Source organism: Bos grunniens, chromosome 1 (genome assembly GCF_055505025.1).
Source record: "Bos grunniens cultivar Pamir isolate PY7600 chromosome 1, Bosgru_T2T1.0, whole genome shotgun sequence".
NCBI classification, from domain to species: domain Eukaryota; kingdom Metazoa; phylum Chordata; class Mammalia; order Artiodactyla; family Bovidae; genus Bos; species Bos grunniens.
Window position 1 is genome coordinate 446,415 of NC_141165.1, and position 23,364 is coordinate 469,778.

The following is a 23,364-nucleotide window of genomic DNA, read 5'->3' on the forward strand; positions in this document are numbered from 1 at the left end:
TGTTTCTGAAACCAGCACTGGTGGCAGGCATTCACACATACGAGTAAGGGTCTACCCTTAGAAAGGAGGCTTTTATCAGAATATGCAGGATTAACTCCTGACTTTATAATAAACTTAGAGGTGCTACTAACACCTATTAAAAGAGACCCTCGAGAGACCCTAATAATATAAAGCCTTGCACAAAGTAGGTGTAAATATTAGTTGCTTTGAAGTGCAGGCAAATTTGCAATTTTTTCAGTTTTTAAACATTGAAGTATAGTTGATTTAAAATATTTCTGCTGTATAAGCACAGTGATACAATTATGTGTATATACACACATATATATGTATATATTTAAAATTCTCCGTTGTGGTCTGTCACAGGGTTCTGACCAGACTTCCCTGTGCTGTATAGTCGGGCCTTGTTGTGCATCCACCCTATGTATAATAGTTTGCACCTGCCGATCCCAACCCGTCCCTCCCCACCTCGCCCTGGGCACAGCCCATCTGTTCTCTGTGTTTGTGATTCTATTTCTGTTTCATGGGTAGGTTAGTTTGTGTCATATTTTAGGTTCCTCATACAAATGGTATCAGACGGGGTTTGTCTTTCTCCTTCTGACTTACATCACTTAGTATGATAATCTCTGGTTGCATCCATCAGTGTTGCAATTTAAATTAACCTACCCAGGATATCACAGCCAGTTGCCAGTAAAAGCAGGAAGGGTGGGGTAGAGGCCATGGGGGAAAAGAACAGAGGGAGAGGTTTCTTCTGGTGACATCCACCAAACCATCATATCTGAAGCAACATGGTCGCCTCTTGTTTGATGTCTGTCACCATAAACATGCCAAGGAATGGGGTTTAGAGGCAGTGTGAATATACTTTGTGTCATAATTCAACAAAGTTCCTTTAAATCATGAAAGAAAAGTGAAAGCAAGGCTGGGCTCTGGGGGTTGCAGCTGGTGGATTGGAGGGGTTGTTACTGGCGGTTGTGGGTCAGGACTCGGTTAATGGACTGTGGATGGAGGCAGGTCTCCCGTGCTGGTCACAGAGAAGCAGGACTGAGAAGTGGAGACTTGATGAGCAGAGTGAAGGCGGAATGGAAACTCACACTAAGGAGGAGCAGGGAACTCGTGCCCAGCTTTCACAAGGCTTCCCAGGGGTCCAGTGGCCCGAAGGCACACAGAGTGACCGGCACATGGAATCAGCCCCAGCTTTCAGATCTCGGCCTTGTAGACAAATGTCTACATTTGTCTGCCTGTCTCTTTAGACAGGCAAGAGCTTTGCTGTCTTAAGAGAGGACTTGATAGCTGAGTGGGCTCATGATTCTCTCATAAAATTCATTTATTCAGATTTTTTTCATTGAATGGAGAAGTGGCATATAGCAGAAGTATTCATTTTCATCAATTACTGTGTACACTTTTTCTTTTTTTAATACAAAAGGGTTTTCTGTCATGCTGCTTGATAGTCTTGGCGTTAGGTCTTTTCATTCACAGGAGTTGCTAGGTCTCTCTCTCTTTTAGGATGTGAATAATAGTGACAGACTTTACATTCAGATAAAAGACTTTTCTTTCCCTCTTCAATAGGAGTTGGTGATCTCATCCACAGAAGGCTTCCGGGGGAGTATCTGCGAGGCAAGGACAGGCAGCGAGGCCTCGTAGCAGCAGTGCGGCACCACTTGAAGAAAGTTAACTACCAGAACTTTGACACTCTGCTGGCAGCCTTCAGGCACTATGACAAGGCCAGTAGTGAAGGGGAGAGTTTTGGTCTATGCGTGGGCTTACAGGTCCAGCAGGCTGGTGTAGATCAGGATCACATTTGCCGTACACCAGAAACTAATACGACGTCGTGAATCAACTATTTACACGGGCGTGTAAAACTGTTTACTAAAATAGGTGGTGGTGGGCTGGATTTGATCTTGGCTCCCCTGGTGGCTCAGATGGTAAAGAATCTGCCTGCAATGTAGGAGACCCAGGTTCAATCCCTAGGTCAGGAAGATCCCCTGGAGAAAGGAATGGCTACCCACTTCATTATTCTCGCCGGGAGAACTCTATGGACAGAGGAGACTGGCGGACTATAGTCCATGAGATTGCAAAGAGTTGGACATGACTGAGTAACTCACACACACCCACACCCACACACACACACGTACAGGACATAGTTCCCTGTGCTGTACAGTAAGTCCCTGTTGTTTATCTACTTTCTATATAGTAGCTTGTTAATCCCCAGCCCCTGATTTATCCCTCCCCCGCCTCCTCTCCCCTTTGGTAGCCATAAGTTTGTTCTCTTTGTCTGTGAGTCTGTTTCTCTTTGGTGGATAAGCTCATCTGTGTCGTGTTTTAGATTCCACATATAAGTGGCATCATACTGTACTTCTCTTTTTCTGCCTGACTTACTTTAGTTGGTATAATCATCTCTAGGCCCATCCATGTTGCTGCAGATGGCACTGTTTCATTCTTTTTCCGTGGCTCAGTGGCATTGCACTGTACGCGCACACCGCACCTTCATCCACTCCTCTGTTGATGGACGCTTAGGTGGTTCCCACGTCCTGGCTGCTGTAGACAGTGCTGCGGTGAACACTGGGGTACATGCATCTTTTTGAATTAGAGTTGCCTCTGGTATATGCCCAGGAGTGGGATTGCCAGAGTACATGCATGTGCCCATGTGTTTTAAGTATCGTCTGTGGCTGATTTGCAGCTACACATGCAGAGTAGTGCATCAGAGACTGAATAGACTTTTTGGCCCTTGTCAGAAAAAGTTTGCTGACTCCTGGAATTGATCTGTGTTGTCAAAATAAGGTTCTTTAACCACCAGCATTGTTACTTGGGGAGATACTAGAAATGCACTTTCTAAGGCCCACCTCACACATACTGAATTAGGAACTTGGGATTGGGGTCTAGTGATTGTGTTCTAACAAACTCCTCAGTGATTCTGCTGTGTGTTCAGGTTTGAGAACCACTCTTAAAGATCATTAAACTGGAGTGTGCTGGGAACGTGGGGGATGGACAGTCTCTGCCTCACTCTGAACTTGCACACATGGTACCACCAGTCTGGTCTCAGTCAAGCTTAGAACACGTCTTCCCACGGGGATCAGGTGTGGTTTCAGTGTTTGAGAGAGCAAGGTCATTCCATTTTCAAGCTACTCTAAAAATTTTATGCTTTGAACAAATCAGATCGATGTGGGGCTGTGTAATTACCCGACATCATTTTAGGCCATCTCAGCATTTACCAAGCTGCACCGCCTTTGGCTTGCACTTAGGAGTCCTACTACACCAATGTGAAACGTGGCAGACTTTGTATTCGTATGCCCATGCGGCTGTTATTTTCGTCACATACATCCTTCTTATAAGGAAACCCAGTCTTTCTAGAGCAAATAACCATGCTTTGTGTAAGTATCTGGTTCGTTCTTACCTCTTGTGCAGCATGAATTTTGTACTGATTGTACATAACTTTTTGTCTTGGCCACCAGCAAGCGTAGAGCCAACCCAGAGAAACACGTCTAGTTTGTGAACGTGATCTGACAGCATACATTCTGTGCGCTCTTCTGGCTTCAGGTTTCATCTTATTTCATTCCAAATTTATTTTTCTCTTTGCCTTGATTTCTTCACTTTTTTTTTTTTTTGCTCTCTTTGTACTTATTTTTCTAGGCAGCTTCAAAACCATTTTAGAATGAGTCTAAAACAGACAAATAAAAGCTCATAAAGAAAGCTGTGATGATGTAACACTTCATCATCTTGACAGAAGAAAAGAAAGAACAGAATGATTTTAGTTTATCTCAAAGGGAAAAGATGATATTCTTATCTCCCTTCTGATGTTGAGTACAGTTTTAGGAAAGTGACACTTCACACTTTTTATTTTATAAAAAAATCTTGATCACTCATTGGCTAATTCATTTTAAGCCCGTTCATTTTATTTTAGATTAGGGGGTCTGTGTGTCTGTGGTGTACTGATGAATAAAACGTGGGTTAAATATCTCATTTAAGTTTATACTAATTATGTTGGGACAAATGCCAGTCATCAACATTTCTCACAAAGTTGTGTTTAAAGAAAGTATTCAGCTGTTTCTCTGATTTTTAATAAAGTCTGATCGCTATCTACAGGTAATTTAAAAAGTATTCTTTAGAATTAAATGCACAGGTGGAAACATATATGTTTTAAAAATTTTTTATTGAAGTATAGTTGTTTTCCAATGTTGTGTTTGTTTCTGCTGTATAGCAAAGTGAATCAGCTATTAATCTAATCTAATATATATATTATATATATATATATATCCCTTCTTTTTTGGATTTCCTTCCCATTTAGGTCACCACAAAGCACTGAGTAGAGTTCCCTGTGCTGCACAGTAGCTTCTCATTAGTTATCTATTTTATCCATGGTACCAATAGTGTAAATGTGTCAATCTTAATCTCCCAATTCATCCCCCCTTCCCCTCTTGGTATCGATACGTTTGTCCTCGGTGTCTGTGTCTATATGTCTGCTTTGCAAATAAGTTCATCTGCACTATTTTTCTAGATTCCACATAAAAGCGATATTATACAGTATTTGTTCTTCTCTTTCTGACTTACTTCACTCTGTATGACATCTCTACGTCCATCCACATCTTTGCAAATGGCACTGTTTCATTTCTGAACAAGTCTATTTTTAACTGTATTGAACTCCAAGTATCTAGATGATGACACTGGAGAATCCACACGCTAGTGACGTGAATAAGGGGACTTGCAGGATGCGCAGTGCTCTCCTTTCTGAAAATTCTTCATTTTACATGTAATTATAGGCAAGATGATCATCTTAATAGCTGTTGATTATTTTAGTGAACCACCAGGCACATTCCTTATGATAAAATTAAATTAAGCAGGGAGAAAATTACTGAGAATTCTTCAATGCTGATACACCTTTTAAATAGTTAACTGTTAACATGCACGGCACAGAGCTCAGGGTCCTTGAGGAGCTTTTTTCTGCAAGGGTAATATGATGGGGGTCTTCCTGGTGCAGCTGTAGGATGGTTTTTGATTGTTTGAATCTTATATTGTTGAGTGCCCAGATTTAATTTAATTGAGAAGCAAAACAAAACAGAACAAATAAACTGTGATTTCTTAAATGAATCTTCTTGGCTTAGAGGATTAATTCTGTTATTTGCTGAACACTCATAGTACATCAAATATTATTCCAGATAATGTGCAGGCTTTTTACTCAGGGAATGTAAAATCTAGAAGGGAAAAAAAAAGAAACACAAAGACTCATCATGTCCAAGAATGTCACAGCAGAGTCTTAGATTTTCAAAATTTGTATGTGTAATTCCAACTCCTTTTATTCTAATTATTATCCAGGAAGTAGCTGAGATGGGAAGATTCCTTTTAGGGAACAGTTCCGTCAGTGACAACATAGGTCTACTCAGATGTGTGAGCCAGGAGCTGGGGAGGAAGGGAGATGGCTTTGAGAAGGCAGTCCCAAGGCTCAGCCGTGGGTGCCTGGGGGCAGGGAGGGCTCACTGAGTGTCTGGACTGACGGCTCATCGCTGAGGAGCCTCTGTGCTCTAAGCCGTGCCACCGCCAGGCTGAAAATGGGCCGGAAGGCAGAGCGCATGACTCAGATGCACTCCATGGGCCGCGCTCCTGTGACTGGAGCTGGCTCACTGGCCTGAAATAGCGACTCCATGACTTGAAGACGTGTCAGCAGCGACAGGCGCCGCCAGCAGCTCTGGGAGGGGACACAGGTTCACGTCGTCAGTGTGGCCGGAGCGGGGGCAGTGCCTCGTGCGCGGCGCGTCTCTCGCCGCGAGACAAACGGGTCCGCTGGCGGCCGGAGTCGCGAGTTCGGCATGTGGTGGCAGCCTCTGCTCAGGCCGGTGGCTTTACTTGGCTCCCAGTCTGATGGTAACTGTACTGCCATGTCTGGTGCAAGGACGGATCCCGGCAGTGACGGTGGCCCCCTGGGTGGTTCAGGCTCCATCTGAAGCTTGATTCCAGCCATCCTTACAGGAGGATGGACCCTCATCACGGGCAGCTGTATGAATTAATTGGATGGTTCACTCAGCAGCTGTGATTTGTTTCCATGGTTTTCTTTTTTAAAAATTTCTATTGGGGTAGAGTTGATTTATAATGTGTTAGTTTCAGGTGTTAACGTGTTCAGGTTGGAGGAGGAAATGGCACCCCACTCCAGTGTTCTTGCCTGGAGAATCCCAGGGACAGAGGAGCCTAGTGGGCTGCCATCTATGGGGTCACACAGAGTCGGACACGACTGAGGCGACTTAGCAGCTTAGCAGCAGCAGCAGTGTCAGCTGTACAGCAAAGTGAATCAATTATACACAGTCACGTATCCACTCGTTTTTAGATTCCTTTCCACATAGGCCATTACAGAGGACTGAGTAGAGTTCCCTGTGCTATGTAGTAGGTCCTTATTATCTATGTTATATGCAGTAGTAAATTCAAGTTCAATCCCTGGGTCGGGAAGACCCTTGGAGGAGGGCATGGCAACCCCCTCCAGTATTCTTGCCTGGACAGTGGAGCCTGGCGGGCTACAGTCCACAGGGTCACAAAGAGTCAGACATGACAGGAGTGACTTGGCACACACACAGTGTGTATGTCATTCTCAGTCCCCAGTTTATCTCTTTGCCTCCATCACCTGGGAACCAAAAGTTGGTTTTCTACATTCCTGACTCTACTTCTGTTTTGTAAATAAGTTCATTTGTAGCTCCTCCTTTTGTTTAGATACCACATATAAGTGGTATCATATATTTGTCTTTCTGTGTCTGATTCACTTCACTCAGTATGACAATCTCTAGGCCCATCCATGCTGCTACAAACATGGCATTATTTTGTTCTTTTTTGTTGCTGAGCAATATCCCATTGAATATATGTGCCATAGATTCTTTATCCATTCCTCTGTTGATCTATAGATCTCTGACTCGAAAAGACGTGTCTTTAATCTTCCAATCTGTAGTTTTCCATGTGGCAACCAAAACACTGGCAACAATTCAAGAGTCAGCAAAAATATACAGGTTCAAGGGGAGTGCTGGCTGGAACCATGAAAATAAACTTGAGTTCCACCAACCGATGGAGAAGGAAATGGCTACTCACTCCAGTACTCTTGGCTGGAAAAATCCCATGAACAGGAGGAGCCTGATAGGCTGCTAAGAGTCAGACATGACTGAATGACTTCACTTTCACGCATTGGAGAAGGAAATGGTAACCCACTCCAGAGTTCTTGCCTGGAGAATCCCAGGGACGGGGGAGCCTGGTGGGCTGCTGTCTCTGGGGTCGCACAGAGTCAGACATGACTGAGGCGACTCAGCAGCAGCAGCAGTCCACCCACCGAGGAGAGTGACTGCTTGTTTTGCTCCTTCATAGCTCTCACTGAGGTTGAAAGCCACAGCAGACCAGTGAGGACCCTGGGTTTCAGGTTCATGAAACCCTTATTCATAGAGACTTGCAGTTCAAAGGGTCTTGAGAGCTGTGAGGCCCCAAAGGTCCTAGCTTGTCTCCCTGTGGCTTCTGGTCAGAAGGGCCAGAACATGCCCCAGACGGGTATGGAGAGCAGCAACACAATTATGCATCCAGCAGTGGAAGCCACAGAAATGATGCACCTTGAACCTTCCTTCTCCATTTTGAACAAACCCTGCCTAACCCCCACCAGCGGATTCCTGACACCTCTGCTTGTTACAGACTGAGTGAGATGAGAGCTTTGGCACCCACAGCCTGTGAAGCCATAGCAGTTTGAGTCCCTGCCCCCTGAAGTTGCACAGATACCTCTGGCCCGTAGTCCCCCTGGGGACGAGGGGACTTTGGCTCACCCCTCACACCTTTGGCTCAACGTCCTCCGTGTTTTTGCTGACTGTATAGAGCTTCTCCATCTTTGGCTGCAAAGGATATAATCACTCTGATTTCGGTGTTGACCATCTGGTGACGTCCACGTGTAGGACTTTGTCCATGTGAGCAGACTTTGGCTTACACCAAGTCAACGTCCTCCTTAGAACAGCTGGGTTTTGAGTGTGGGGAGGGAGAAATAAAGGATGCAGAGGCAGAAGTGGCTCTGTCCTTGGTAAGAAGCATTTATTTTCATTATCACCACCATCTATTTTAGTTTGGGGGACCCTTGATTCAACAGCCATCCCCCTGGTCCCCCCATTGCTTTTGTTAGGACTGTGGGGTCTGCATTTTTTGTTGACTTGGGCATGCAGCAGAGAATTTCATAAAGCAGTCTGCTTTATCCAGGACATTGCAGTTCCCTGCCAAGATAATATATTTTACATCCTAATTCTGTTTCAACAGAAGGGTTAGGATCGTTATCCAGGCCTGTGGGTCTAGCTGCAGGAATTTATCTAGAATTCATCTGGAATTCACTGGGTCAGTTTCTCATTTTCCAAGGGATTGCCTTCGTGAGCATTGTGACTCCAACTCTGGGCCTAGGAGCCGAATGCTAGTCAGTGAGTCACTCATGGTTTCCCTTGGGAGTTTATCTATCTCAGGGAAGTCTCTCCAGAGGGCAAAGCTCCCTTGTGGCAGCTGGCAGGGAGGCTTGGACCTTTCACAGTCAGCGGGCAGGTGTATTTAAGGTGGGCTTGACAGGCTGCAGCAGGGCTAAGTGGTAAGACGCCCGGCTCTGGCCATTCCTCCTTAACAAGCATCCCATGCTCCAGGTCCTCACCCCTCGAAGTGTAGCCAGTTTTGCCTACTACTACTAAGTCACTTCAGTTGTGTCCAACTCTGTGCGACCCCATAGATGGCAGCCCACCAGGCTCCACCGTCCCTGGGATTCTCCAGGCAAGAACACTGGAGTGGGCTGCCATTTCCTTCTCCAATTCATGAAAGTGAAAAGTGAAAGCGAAGTCGCTGTTGTGTCCGACTCTTCGAGACCCCATGGACTGCAGCCTACCAGGCTCCTCTGTCCATGGGATTTTCTAGGCAAGAGTATTGGAGTGGGGTGCCAGTGCCTTCTCCAAGTTCTGCCTACAGCCTTTCTAAATTTCCCTTTCCTGCTTTGCAGCTCACCTTAAGTGCTTCTGTCTTTAACTGTTGTCTGAAACTGGTGGAAACTGCCCCTCTTGCCCAGGGGAGTGTTAATAGCTAGAGTGCGGCGGGATCTTAGATCCTTGACCAGGAATTGAACCCATGTTCCCTTCAATGGAAGAAGTGTGGAGTCTTAACTGCTCACTGTGCCGCCAGGGAGTTCCCCAGAGGCAGCTGTCTTTGAACCCACCTCCCTGTGCTTGGCCTGCATCCACTTGCCACTTTCTCCTCTTTATCAGGCAGTGGCCTGGAGGACCATGGGCTGCCCAGTTGGAACCAGAGGTTTTCAAAGCTTTGGAAGCATGGAAAGTTGTAGGACGTTGTGGGAAGTATACAGTGCTGGTCACATGAGATGTCCAGCGTGGATCATGCTTGGGCCTATTCCACCAGAGTGTAGGCAGCATGATTTAAAGACAAAGATCCTAAAATGAACAAAGGGTTGAAATTACTGGGTACATATCAGATGGACACAATGAGGACCAATCTCGCTTAAAGACTGACTCTTCTTATGTGAAAAAAAAAAAAAAATAGGGGGCTTCCCTGGTGGCTCAGACAGTAAAGCGTCTGCCTGCAATGTGGAAGACCCGTGTTGGATTCCTGGGTCGGGAAGATCCCCTGGAGAAGGAAATGGCAATCCACTCCAGCACTCTTGCCTGGAAAATCCCATGGACGGAGGAGCCTGAGAGGCTACAGTCCATGGGGTCGCAAAGAGTCGGACAAGACCGAGCGACTAGCAACTACTACGTGAAAAATAAGACAGATTCTTGGAATTTATGTGATAGACTTTTTTTTTCTCAAGGGAAATAACAGACATTGCCCACTTCCGCTCTTGAAGACAATGCTCACATCACCTTTTCTTGCTTTGTGTCTAACAGAAGGGAGATGGGGCGATAGACAAAGCTGAGCTTCAGGAAGCGTGTGACCAGGCCCACTTGCACTTAGACGAGAAGCTCCTGGACCAGCTATTTGAATACTGTGATGTGGATAAAGACGGGCTGATTAACTACCTCGAATTTGTGAATTTTCTTACCTGGAAAGATAAAACCCCCCTTAAAGAGTATGAAGAGAGGGTCCTCATTAAAGGTATTTAATTTTTGAAGGTTTGCTAAATTCTTAAATGTACTTACATGTTTTCTTTGTCCTGGGAGTTCAACTCTTGTCAACTTTAATATTATGTATTTAAAAATATGCACATATATACATATTTCTTTTTCATGCATAGAATATAAGTGGAAGGACAGGAAAGAATCTGATAACATTTATTATATCTGGGGAGGTGAGGTAGGGATAGGTTGCTAAGGGACAGTCTATGTTTTGTTATCTCTTGAGTTTGGAACTGTATTACTTACTCAAAAGAAAACAATTATGAGCAAAGCAATTTACACAGAAACCCAAAATATGAAAGAGGGTTCCTAAGAAAGATGTTTGAAAACCATATTCTTAGAGAAATTAGCTTCCCTTCCCTGGAAAAGTCAATTGTAAAATAGAATTTGATCTTTTACATTTTGTAAGAAAAGGACAACCCTAATCTTGACTTTTATTCAAACATTTTCATGTTTACATAATATCTTCCTGCATCACTAACCACATATAGATATATACATATGTAGGAATTAATTTGTGCATGCGTGTATGGAAATATTTTAAAATAGCTAAAATCATAGTGAATGTACCATTTTTATTTGGCTTAAAAAACACTTAGGTCTCCAATTTCTATGGAACGAAGAGATACTTTCACGATTTCTGTAAACTTCATTTTCAGTTCCTTCACACTGATGTATTGTAAATTACTAAACCATTTCCTCACTGTCTAAAACTTAGGTTATTTCCAAATATTTCAAGGGTAATATGAGTGACCATATAACGATTACCATCTTTCAGAAGGTTTCTGTTTCTATCTCATTTCTTATGAATGTCATTTTGGTCCCAGAAGTAACTGTTTTCATTTTGCCTTTTTCAATGATTCTACCCATTTGCAATTTTATCAGTCAAGACTGTGAGAAGGTTTTACTCTAATCTAGCTACCATTGAGTGTTATTTCAAACATTCTGGTAATTTAGTTGTTATATAATGACACCTCATTTGCTTTAATTTTCAAGTCTGGTTTATTAGAGATGATTACCTTTTAAAAGGTTGTTTGCATTTTTATCTGCTCTTGGAATATCTCTCCCTCTAAAAAGTTTTCACTTTTATTTCTGCAAAGCCAATGCCACATTTTGGGCTTTATTGAGGATGGGTGCCCTTACCAGTTTCTGGGACGGTTTTTCTACTCTATCCACTAGATGGAGAGCAGGAAGATCTTTTCTACCTAATGAAGCTTCTTATAAAAAACAGCTCGCCCCTAGTCCTCTCAGAAATAAGCAGAGGGTGACAGTATTCTTTCTTGGCACAACTCATGAAGTAGTGGGGAAAGCAGAAGCCTGTTTTCAAACCAGATGGTTCCTCAAATTGTTTCTGGTTTGGGGGTCCTGACTTCAGCAGCCCATTTCAGTGGAGGTTTTGGGGTTTTTCCTCTTTCCTTTTCTTCTAAGATAGTGGCTGAAGGGTCAGTCAGCAGGGGCTCAGGAATGGTCTGTCCCAGTGTTGTCGGCTAGAGAAAAGGGGTTGAGTTCTTCAAGGAGCTGGCTTTCTGGAAGTTTTCTAAAAACTTGTCATACTTGTTCCGGATTTCTGCCTTTAGGAGGAGCGGTGCGAGAAGGGGATTAGAGGATCTGGAACCCGGGGCCTGATGCTTTCGGGGCCACGGCCGCAGGAGCTGAGGGAGGGACGGGCCTCAGGTGTCTTCCGGTCCCGAGCGGCCGCCGGGCGCCGCCCGCCCTCGCGCCCCGCCCCTCGGCTTCTCCCGCCCCGTCCCTCGGCTCCTCCCGCCCCGCCCCTCGGCTCCTCCCGCCCCGCCCCTCGGCCCCTCCAGCCCCGCCCCTCGGCCCCTCCAGCCCCGCCCCTCGGCTCCTCCCGCGCGGGCGACCGCGCGCCCCCTGGCGCAGGCGGCGCACTTCCGGCCCGGGGGATGCTGCGTCAGGACTGAGTCCTCTGCCGCGCAGCTGCCTCCGCGGAGCGCGGCTGCGGGAGAGGCCGAGTCTTAGCATGAGAGCCGCACCTCAGGGTTTTCTTTTGTACGCTGACTTGGAGGGGGCTATTTGTAGAACTGGGCGCGCACAGCGAGTTCTCCTCGCTTCTCCAAATTCGCAGTGCGTGGCGTCCCCCCGCCGCGACCCACTCCAAATACGTCTTCTCTTACCTTTCCCAGGGCATAGTCCTAGGAACAGCTCTGGTAATCCTGTGTTCGAGTCAAATATGAAAATGAGCTCTAATTTTTAAAAAAAGGAAAGAAAAAATGTTTTCTGTTTTCTTTTGGTGTTTCAGACTTAAAACTTTATTCTAGAGTGGAATGAGCAGGGTGGTGAATAGAAATATTAGACGTTGTTCACATCTCCTGGTGTATGAACTTGTGCTTCCAGAGCGAGTCCTGGTGTCAGTGAAGTGTCTGCACCAGCTCAGCCTCCCTTTTCACCAGCAAGAAGAGACTAACTGCGAAAACTCACCTTGCTACAGGGCGAGCCCTGGGTTGTAACTTTGTCCTGTACTTTTCCCCCGTTTTCCTTTGTTTGAAGGTAGAAAAGCGGATTGTGCAAACCCTGCTGAGGCTAATGTAGAAGAATCTGAACCAGCTCTCCTGTTAAAGCCTGAAGATATTGTCTTAAAAGAACCAGGGAGCTCAGAAAAGACTCTTCGGACACTTCTGAGGCCAAACGATAAAGTTTCTAATCACTACAAGACGACTTCTTCCGAGATCAGTGCGGTCGTAGGCGCTGTTCCTTCCACTTGTAAGTTTGTTACCTTATATGCTGAGTTTTAAAAGGAGCAGCAAACGCAGAAGGATCTGTCCTTGGCTGTCCCCAGCCTCCATTAGGCACTTACTTTCTCAAAGCCTAGGACCTTTCATTCAACTCTGTGTTTTAAGCCCTCAGAGGGGCTTACTAGATAGAGGCTGAATTGAGCTAATGTTCATGGTGCCCCAAGTGAAATGATTGTCTCTGTAATAATGAAATTGAAACCATGATAGCTCAGAACCCCGAATGTTAGATACTGTCAGAATTCAGAATTCAGCAAGTGGTAGGAGACTTTTTTTGGCTGCACCATGAAGCACGTGGGGTTTTATTTTCCTGACCAGGGGTCACACTGATGCCCCCACATTGAGAGCCTGGAGTCTTAACCACTGGACCACCAGGGGAGTCCCAAGTGGTGGGAGACTTAAATCAAGTGATTCTTAGCTAAAAACAGATTTCCCCTCAGAATTTGAGGAGCTGTTAGAGAACAGTTCCTTCGTTTTCATTCTCCATCTGTTAATCTGCTAGGGCTGTCGCAACAAATACCACAAACTGAATGGTTAAACAGCAGAAATTGATCGTCTCTTTTTTGGATTTCCTTCCTGTTTAGGTCACCACTCAGATCCGCTTTGCTGTTGCAGTAGAAACTGACACAGTGTTGTAAAGCCACTGTATTGCAATAAAAATCAATTTAAATTAAAAAAAAAGAAAAACAGAAATTTGTGATTCCACGATGGCCAGATGTGTGAGATCAGGGTGTTGTCAGGCTGGCTTCCTTCTGAGGCTGTGAGGGGCCTTTTCTCCAGGCCCGTCCTGGCTTCTGGGTGTGTGTTGGCAGTCTTTGGTGCTGCTCGCTTTCTGCTGCGTCACCCCAATCTCTGCCTTCCCCTTCATGTGGTTTTCTCCCGTGTGAGTGTCTCTGCCCCCGCGTCCCCTTTTTATAAGAACTCCAGGCATATTGGACCAAGGGTCCGTCCTTCTCCAGTATGACCACATTGTAATTATTCTCGCAGTGACCCTATTTCCAAATAAGGTCACCTCTTGAGGTACTAGGGTTAGGACTTTAACATTAGAGTCTGGGGAGGATACAATTCAACTCATAGACCCCGGAATCTCAGTACCAATCATGATGAATGCTGGTTATTTAGAAAGGCTCTTTTATGTCGGTTAAGATCCCTTTTTTGGAGTAAGGCCATGATTAAGGATTTACACGTTTTTCTTTACTGGATTTCATAGACACACTTTATATTCTGTTGTGATGAGATCTCACTGTTCTCTGTGGAATAGTCCTGTCCAACAGAAATACAATCATCGTCATGTATTTAAAATTTTTTAGTAGCCACATTAAGAAAAAGAAACAAGTGCAATTAACTTTAATAGTATATTGGGAATTCCCTGGCAGCCCAGTGGCTAGGACTCAGTGCTGTCTCAGCTGTGGCCCAGATTCAATACCTGGTTAGGGAACTAAGATCCTGAGAGCCGCATGGAGCAGCCAAAAGTGTTCTTTTAAATAGTACATATTGTACTATTGTATGTACATATAGTACACAGTGTGTATCTCCAAAGCATTGCCATCTCAACAAGGAATCAGTATAAGATGGCTAATTAAATGTTCCACATTCTTTCTTTGGGTACTGCCTAAATCTTTGAAATTGTGTGTTTTACACTCACAGCACATCTCAGTTTGGACTGGCCACATTTCCAGTGCTCAGTGGCAGCTGCTATATTTAGAATGTCTGTTTTTCCCCTCGATTGATGTCCTAGGTTACCCCACATATGGCGTTCCAACCATTCGGTCGGATATTCCTGCCCCCCTAATTCGCCGAGTCAGCGACAGGACCAGTTACGGTGAGGAGGGAAATGCCTACTCACTGCTGCATCCTACCATCTTTGCCCAGAAAGGGGTCTTTGAAAGGGACTTCTTCAAGACCAGATCCAAACAAGAGGTACCGCATGGGATTTCAAAAGGGTTGAAAGAAAGGCCAACTTTACATTGGCACACAAAGATGGAAAGGTTTATTTGTTTGAGCTTTTGTATTATAAAAGTCATCAGGAGCCCCTCAGATTAGGATTCCTGAGGATCATGTGCGATTTGGTTGTGATATTTGGTACAATTCTTCAAGTAGAACTTACTCTGATAAGAGGCATTTCACTCATGTTACATATTTACCATGACCTATGTCTAAAAAGAAAAATGTTTTCCTAACATTCAACATTCTTCTTTGTTGAGTAAAAGCAAAGAGGCCCAGGAGTTCCCTGGTGGTCCAGTGGTTAAGAATCCGCCTGCCAATGCAGGGGACGTGGGTTCCATCACTGGTGGGGAGATTCCACATGCCAGGAGGCATCTAAGCCCGCACACCGCAGCTGCTGGCCCGCGCTCTGCAGCCCACACTCTATGACGAGAACAGCCCCCGCACCGCGACTGGAGAGGAGACCTGCCCACTGCACCTGGCGAAAGCCCACATGCAGCAGCGAAGACCCGGCACAGCCAAAGATAATTTTTTTTAAAAAGCAAAGATGCTCAGTCCCTTCCTTGTGTGAGTCTCCCTGTGGTCGTGGGTCTCCAAAAACCACAGAGTACGTGTGAGGAGGGCCCCTCTGCCTTCTCGGTGAGCTGTTATCTCAGGTGATCGCAACAAGCCCTGATTTAAAATGTTCTGCCCTGTTCTCGTGTGTCCGCCCAACATGTGTCTCATTTTTTTCACTTGGAAAACGTGGTCGTCACACCCCAGGTGATTTTCTTCCTACGTTGGGTTTCAAGCAGGTGCAACCAGCTAGGCCAGAATAGGCACTGGGGTTCTGAGGGCTGAGAAGTAATAGCAGGTCTGGGTCAGAGCAGCCCGTCTGGATCTGCCATTGTGGAAGGCGAGTTGTGATCTAGGGAGCAACGCCTTCTTTGAACTCTCAGATCCAGAGCTGGGAATGATGTGAACAGACCTACGATGCTTTCCAGGACTTCAGATGAAGGGTCCCTCACTTACAAACTCGCAGACTTAGTAATATTCATTGCAGCGATTCATCCCCACTGAAAGGGGTTGGGCAGAAAGACAGGATGATGCTTACTGGGTGGTCCCAAAGAAGGGACCCTCGATCCAGCACAGAGACGGTGGAGAGGAGACACGCACAGACTATATTTTCTCTTCCCTTAGTCACTCTAAAGGGCCTATGAAATAGGCTGTCAGGGCTGACAAAACAAATGAGAATCTCCTGCTTGTTTCCTGATGCTTAAAATTCTTTTAACTAAAAAAAAAAAAAAAAAAAAATTCTTTTAACCAGTAAGTCATTGTTTATCTCATGATTCTAGGTAGAAAGTAAGAACCCAGAGGCTTGCACAAATAGTATTCCAACCAAATGATATTCTAGAAAAGGCAAAGCCATGGAGAAGTAAGAAGACCAGTGTGCCAGAGGCTTGGAGGGAAGATGGGGGATAAATGTCTGTAGCACAGAGGATCTTTAAGGCAGTATGATACCATAATGGAGCTCCCCTAGTAGCTCAGATGGTAAAGAATCCGCCTGTAATGCAGGAGACCCGGATTTGGTCCCTGGGTCAGGAAGATCCCCTGGAGAAGGAAATGGCAACCCACTCCAGTACTCTTTCTTGCCTGGAGAATTCTATGGACGGAGGAGCCTGCTGGGCTACAGTCCATGGGGTCGTAAAGAGATACCATAATGGTGTGTGCTAAATCGCTTCAGCCGTGTCCGACTCTGCGACCCTATGCACTGTTGTTCGCTGGACTCCTCTGTCCACGGGATTCTCCAAGCAAGATAGTGGAGTGGATTGCCATTCCCTTCTGCAGGGGATCTTCAGGATCCAGGGATCGAACTCTCGCCTCTTTTGTCTCCTGCATTGGCTGGCGAGTTCTTCACTCTACCGCCACCTAATGGTGGATAGACGTCATTATACATCTGTCAATATCCATAGGTTACGCAACAGAGAGTGAACGCCTTAGCGTGAACTGTGGGCTTCAGTTAAATACACTGTATCAGTACTGGCTCATCACTTGTAACAAATACACTGCACTTAATGCGGTGTTTCTTGTGGGCCTGGGATTAAGACTCTGTACTTTGAATGCACCAGGGGTTTGATCTCTGTCTGGGAAATAAAATCCCACATGCCATGTGGCATAGCCAAAAAAAGAAAGAAAAAGATATTAATAGGGGCTTCCCTGGTGTTCCAGTGGTTCAGAATCCTGCCAACGCAGGGGACACGGGTTCAATTCCTAGTTCAGGAAGATCCCACATGCAGTGAACAGCTAAGCCTGAGAGCCAGGACTACTGAGCTCCCGAGCCTGAAAGCCACAGTTACTGAGCCTGTGCTCTGGAGCCTGGGGCTGCACCTACCGGACTCACGTGTCACAGCTACCGAACCCCACGTGCCCTGCAGCCCAAGCTCCATCACAAGAGAGATCCCCTCACTGAGAAGCCAGCACACCGCAAGCAGAGAAAGCCCTTGCACAGCAACGAAGACCCAGCACGGCTGCAAATAAACAAGCTTTTAAAAAGAATTAGTATGTATACACAATGGAGTATTACTCAGCCATTAAAAAGAATACATTTGAATCAGTTCTAATGAGGTGGATGAAACCGGAGCCTATTATACAGAGTGAAGTAAGCCAGAAAGAAAAACACCAGTACAGTATACTAACGCATATATATGGAATTTAGAAAGATGGTAACAATAACCGTGTATACGAGACAGCAAAAGAGACACTGATGTATAGAACAGTCTTATGGACTCTATGGGAGAGGGAGAGGGTGGGAAGATTTGGGAGAATGACATTGAAACATGTATAATATCATGTATGAAACGAGTCGCCAGTCCAGGTTTGATGCACGATACTGGATGCTTGGGCCTGGTGCACTGGGACGACCCAGAGGAATGGTATGGGGAGGGAGGAGGGAGGAGGGTTCAGGATGGGGAACACATGTATACCTGTGGCGGATTCATTTTGATATTTGGCAAAACCAATACAATATTGTAAAGTTTAAAAAAAAAGAATTAGTAATAAGGGAAATGGGGGTGCAAGTGATGGGGCATATGGGAGCTCTCTGTAATTTCTGCAGTTTTTCTAGAAACCTAAAACTGCTCTAAGAAAAGTTTATTAAAAAAAAAAAGGACCTTGAGGCCTGGTTGGAGAACAGCATCACCCTGAGAATAGATGTGTATGCTCAGTCGCTCAGCTCAGTTGTGTCCGACTCTTTGTGACCCCATGGACTGTAGCCTGCCAGACTCCTGTGTCCATGGGATTCTCCAGGCAAGAATACTGGAGCCGGTTGCCATTTCCTTCTCCGGGGATCTTCCCGACCTGGGGATGGAACCTGAGTCTCCTGCATCTCCTGCATTGGCAGGCAGATTCTTTACCACTAGCGCCACCTGGGAAGCCCTTAGAATAGATGGGTTTCTGTTGGCTCATCAATACACAAGATGGAGTAGAAATGCCTCCCAAGGAGCAGGGCAGGAAGCCGCGGAGGAGGTCTGGGATGCCCAAGACCCCTCCTAGGCGCACTCTGCAGGGACGTCCCTTCCCCGCCGCTGGGTGGGAACAGAAGCTGTGCCGGCCTTGAGTCACCTCTGCTGTAGCTGCCCCTGCTGGCAGCCCTGCTCTTCTGAATCTCGAGTATGGTTGATTTTACTGCTAATTTCCCACAAGATACATCACGTCCATGGGACCTTTTAGTTGTTAGGGTTCCATTCAGGAGGTGTGTTCAGCAGCGGGGCCATTTCCTTGGCTTTCCTGTTCACCGTCTGACCTTTCTTTCCATCTCCTTCTTTGCTTCCCTCCTGTGTGTTTTCTAGTAAACGCTTTTCCTCTTTTAGTTTCATCCCCCAGATCTTTTCTCCTCTCACTCACTCTAATACTTCTTCCCACCGCTTGCTCTTCTCTCTCCCTTCTGTAGTGAATGCTTTTCCTCTTGTAGTTTCATCCCCCAGATCTTTTCTCCTCTCACTCACTCTAATACTTCTTCCCACCGCTTGCTCTTCTCTCTCCCTTCTGTAGTGAATGCTTTTCCTCTTGTAGTTTCATCCCCCAGATCTTTTCTCCTCTCACTCACTCTAATACTTCTTCCCACCGCTTGCTCTTCTCTCTCCCTTCTGTAGTGAATGCCTTTCCTCTTTTAGTTTCATCCCCCAGATCTTTTCTCCTCTCACTCACTCTAATACTTCTTCCCACCGCTTGCTCTTCTCTCTCCCTTCTGTGTTTCCCGTGGACCATATAAACCCTGTCCCTCCCCTTCCCTTCTCCCTTTTACTGTCTGTCACTGCAGAGAGATGACTAATAAAGTTTCCCGGTTTTCAGTATACTCAGGTTTTTCTTTTTTTGGCCATGCTCCATGCCTTGTGGGATCTCAGTCCCCAGACCAGGGATGGAACCCAGGCCTGAGTCCTAAGCACTGGACTGCCAGGGAATTCCAACATGCTCAGGTTTCAGTCTGCTCACTTGCTCAAGCTTGCTCTCTCTCTCTGACATTTGCATACCCACAAGTATGGTTAAAGTTTACAGCAGGCCAGTTAGAGATGTTTCATGAATGTTCTTATTTTTTAAAAAGAGAAACTAATATGCTAGGGGTTTAGATAACACATAAGGGGTTACGGGCATGGAAGTCAAATCTAGTGAGGCAGCCATCTTTGACTGTTTTACTCTTTCTCCTTGAATTTGGCTGTCTTTATTTAAAAATTTTTAAATTTATTTTTTACTTATCTGTGGATCGAACCCACACCCCCTGCATTGGAAGCTCAGAGTTTTGACCACTGGCATGCCCGAGAAGTCCCTGGCTGCCTCCCTTTAACGTGATCAGAAACACTAGACTTGAAAGGAGCTTTGTTATTGGCTAGTACAGCTGAGCACCCTCATATTCATTCATGTTTACAAAATGATTCCTGAACTGACAGGCCTGGAATTTTGGTATGTGCTTATTATATGCAACAAGCACACACACAGACACATATCCACACATCCACATCCACACACTTTTTAAGGGATAAATGTCCATAGTCTTAGATATTACCAAGATCTTTTAAAAAATACAGACTAAAATACCCATAAATCTTGGTCTGACTTCAATGTTTCCCCCCCCTAGATTTCAGAGATATTATGTAACATTGGTGTCAAGCTTTCTGAGGATGAATTTGAAAACGTATGGAATCTTGCATCAAAAAAACACCACAGAGGAGAAGTTTGTGTTGAGAACATCAGAAGTGTCCTGGATGAGTTACAACATGCAGACCGAGCCAAGTGCAAAGCGGCCACGTGATCTTTATGGGGTTCATTTAGATCGAAGAATTGCTACATCTGTGTTCACCTAATGTGTTCAGTCCATTGTGGTTTTAGATACTATAATTCAGCAATCACTGTGGTGGGGCTCATATGCCTGGATGCATTGCTAATAAATTCGATTTTGAATTATAAAATTTATTTTCTTGTTTCCTATAAAGCACCAAAGAACTTGACAAGCACCAGGAGTTAACCTTTAACTGCACCCAGGGTGTAGCTCTTCTAGAATATATTGGAAGTTTGTCCGTGTTTAGTGTACTTAAGGATTCTCAGCATTCTGGTGGGTGCTCTGAGATTCAAAGTCTGGTTTGTGACACCAGGTTCATGAGATTTTGCCTTCAGCATTTTGCTGTTTTTCTCTGTAGGCGTCACTATGACACAGCTGAAGCTTGATGGGCTTTTATGTCTCTGTCAACATCTGAGGAAAACAGATTTAATTACAAGGAGCGGATTCAGGGAGAAAAAACTTGACTTCAAAAAGACAATGGCTGGTGGCTTTTCACATCTATGTCCAGAAAAGCATACTCTCCTTGAAGTATCTGAAGAGGACACAGCTGACCACAGTGTTAGATATGTAGTTCTAGAGAGCTGTTAGTAGCAAACTGCGAAGAATCATTCCCTCCCTTATGCCTCATCTCTTTTAAAATTTTAATTGATTAATTAGTGTTTGGTGGGGCTGGGTCTTCGTTGCTCTGCACGAAGCAGAGCTGGGCTTTCTCCAGCTGTGATCGAGGGCGGCCCTCTAGTTGCGTGCATGCGGCCTCTTTGCAGTGAGAGGGATCTAGAGTGCTCTCACGGGCCCTGTCGTTGGCGGCGGTGGGTCCCAGAGTGTGTGCTCAGGGGTGGTGGCCCAGGGGTTTAGCTGCTACTGGCGTATCGAATCTTCCTGGACCAGGGGCTGAACCCGCGTCCCCGGCACTGGCAGCTGGATTCTTGTTCACTGCGGCACCAGAGCTGTTTGCTTTGGCTCTCTGATGTGCAGATGTGATGTGGGAGGCTGGATGAGCTCCAGGTGGTGATGGGAGTGTGATCTAGGCTGGCTGTGCTCTCTGCATCAGGAGAGCACCAGGGTGGGTTGAACCCATGACAGAGGCTTTCTCAGTAATATCTCTTGATGAGTTGAATGATCGATAACATGTATTCTACCTTGACCTTTTGTTGCTTGCTTTTTTGTCTGTTAGTCTAAAACATGACTCTTTAACTTAGATATTGTGGATATGCTGTAGTCTGTTGTTGCTGTTCAGTCGCTCAGTCGTCTTGGACTCTTTGTAACCCCATGGACTGTGTGTGCATGCCAGGCTTCCCTGTCCTCCACTATCTCCTGGAGTTTGCTTAAATTCTTGTCCATTGAGTTGGTGATGCTACCTGACCATCTCATCCTCTGTCAGCCTCTTCTCCTTCTGCCCTCAATCTTTCCCAGCATCAGGGTCTTTTCCAGTGAGTCAGCTCTTCACACCAGGTGACCAAAGTAGTGGAGCTTCAGCTTCAGCATCAGTCCTTCCAATGGATATTCAGGGTTGATTTCCTTTACAATTGACTGGTTTGATCTCCTTGCAGTTCAAGGGACTCTGAAGAGTCTTCTCTAGTTCAAAAGCATCAATTCTTCAGCACTCAGCCTTCTTTATTGTCCAGCTCTCACAGCCGTACGTGACTCCTGGGAACACCATAGCTTTGACTATACAGACCTTTGTCTGCAAAGTGACGTCTTTGCCCTTTAACACCCTGTCTACGTTTGTTCATAGCTTTTCTTTCAAGGAGCAATTGTCTTCTAATTTCATGGCTGCAGTCACCATGTGCAGTGATGGTGAGCTACATTTCTTACCTTTGGCTATAATCAGAAGGTATGAAGAACTGTAACCTCAATCAAGTTTCATGCCTTCGTGATTTCTAATTCATTGTTAATGTCTTTTCTGCCTTTTGCTACAGTGACACCTTTTTCCTAAATTGTATTGCATCAGGGATTGAGCGCTGATTTCTTGATTCCCATTTGCAGAGATCGTGGTCCCTAGTGTGACCTACTCTTCACGTCCTTATGCTTCTCTGACTACAAAGTGTTTTATTTGTTTTTAAAGCTTTATTTTTATGTATTTATTTATCTTTGCCTGTGCCGGGTCTCCATTGCTGAGCTGGGGCCGCTCTTTGTTGTGGTGTGCGGGCTTCTCATCGAGGTGGCCTCTCTTGCAGAGCGCAGGCTCTGGGTGCTTGGGCCTCAGTGGTCGCAGCCCCTGGGCCCCAGAGCGCAGGGTTTGTTGCTCCGCAGCACGTGGGATCTTCCTGGAGGAGGGATCATACCCGGGTCTTCTGCCTTGGCAGGCAGATTCTTCACCACTGAGCCACCGGGGAAGCCCTGAAAAGTGTTTTCAGTCAGTTCAGTCACTCAGTCGTGTTCGACTCTTGGCGACCCCATGAATCGCAGCACACCAGGCCTCCCTGTCCATCACCAACTCCTGGAGTTCACTGAGACTCTCATCCATCGAGTCAGTGATGCCATCCAGCCATCTCATCCTCTGTCGTCCCCTTCTCCTCCTGCCCCCAATCCCTCCCAGCATCAGAGTCTTTTCCAATGAGTCAACTCTTCGCATGAGGTGGCCAAAGTACTGGAGTTTCAGCTTTAGCATCATTCCTTCCAAAGAAATCCCAGGGCTGATCTCCTTCAGAATGGACTGGTTGGATCTCCTTGCAGTCCAAGGGACTCTCAAGAGTCTTCTCCGACACCACAGTTCAAAAGCATCAATTCTTTGGCGCTCAGCCTTCTTCACAGTCCAACTCTCACATCCATACATGACCACTGGAAAAACCATAGCCTTGACTAGATGGACCTTTGTTGGCAAAGTAATGTCTCTGCTTTTGAATATGCTGTCTAGGTTGGTCATAACTTTTTTTCCAAGCCAGAGTGAGGTACTCCGCCCGTGACAAAGGTCATGAGGAAGGAGGCTCGACATACGCAAAGGTGGGATCGAGCCTCAGGAGTCCCCCTGGAACTCCTCGAGCATCTACCCCCATTACCAGAGCCTGCCTACTTTACTACTTTGTGCTCTTACCTACACCTCTGACTTTACGGCGGGCTGTCCCCCACCACTTCTTTCGGAGAAGGAGTTAACCTAGAGCTCCAGTCAATAAAAACTCTTGGGTGTGACAAGAGTGTTTTAACCTACAAACTCCTCTGAAGGTTCTCTAGCCTGCCTGACAGGCTCCTCCGGCCACATGTGATTGCTCACAGCCTCCCAACCGTGAGAGGCACAAGATGCTTTAAACCCTCTAAAAACAGGTTCTTTAGAGAA

At 45.7% G+C, this 23,364-nt stretch overlaps 1 protein-coding gene across 10 annotated transcripts in view; it reads left to right on the top strand.

Moving 5' to 3' along the window:
- EFHB (EF-hand domain family member B) overlaps positions 1-20,220 on the top strand; it is a 67,280-nt gene extending 47,060 nt beyond the window's left edge. For 6 of the 10 annotated variants that reach the window (XM_086363986.1, XM_086358010.1, XM_086358889.1 and 3 more), the window contains 5 exons: positions 1,564-1,718; positions 9,858-10,065; positions 12,594-12,806; positions 14,574-14,755; positions 19,890-20,220. In XM_086363986.1, the coding sequence (XP_086220112.1) occupies positions 1,564-1,718; positions 9,858-10,065; positions 12,594-12,806; positions 14,574-14,755; positions 19,890-20,063 (932 nt within the window). In that variant the 3' untranslated portion in view covers positions 20,064-20,220. Of the gene's footprint in view, positions 1-1,563; positions 1,719-9,857; positions 10,066-12,593; positions 12,807-13,419; positions 13,523-14,573; positions 14,756-15,039; positions 15,477-19,889 lie in introns of those variants that run through there. The other 4 variants (XM_086361950.1, XM_086362601.1, XM_086360591.1 and 1 more) reach the window with 3 other exon arrangements.
- The last annotated feature ends 3,144 nt before the right edge of the window (positions 20,221-23,364 follow it).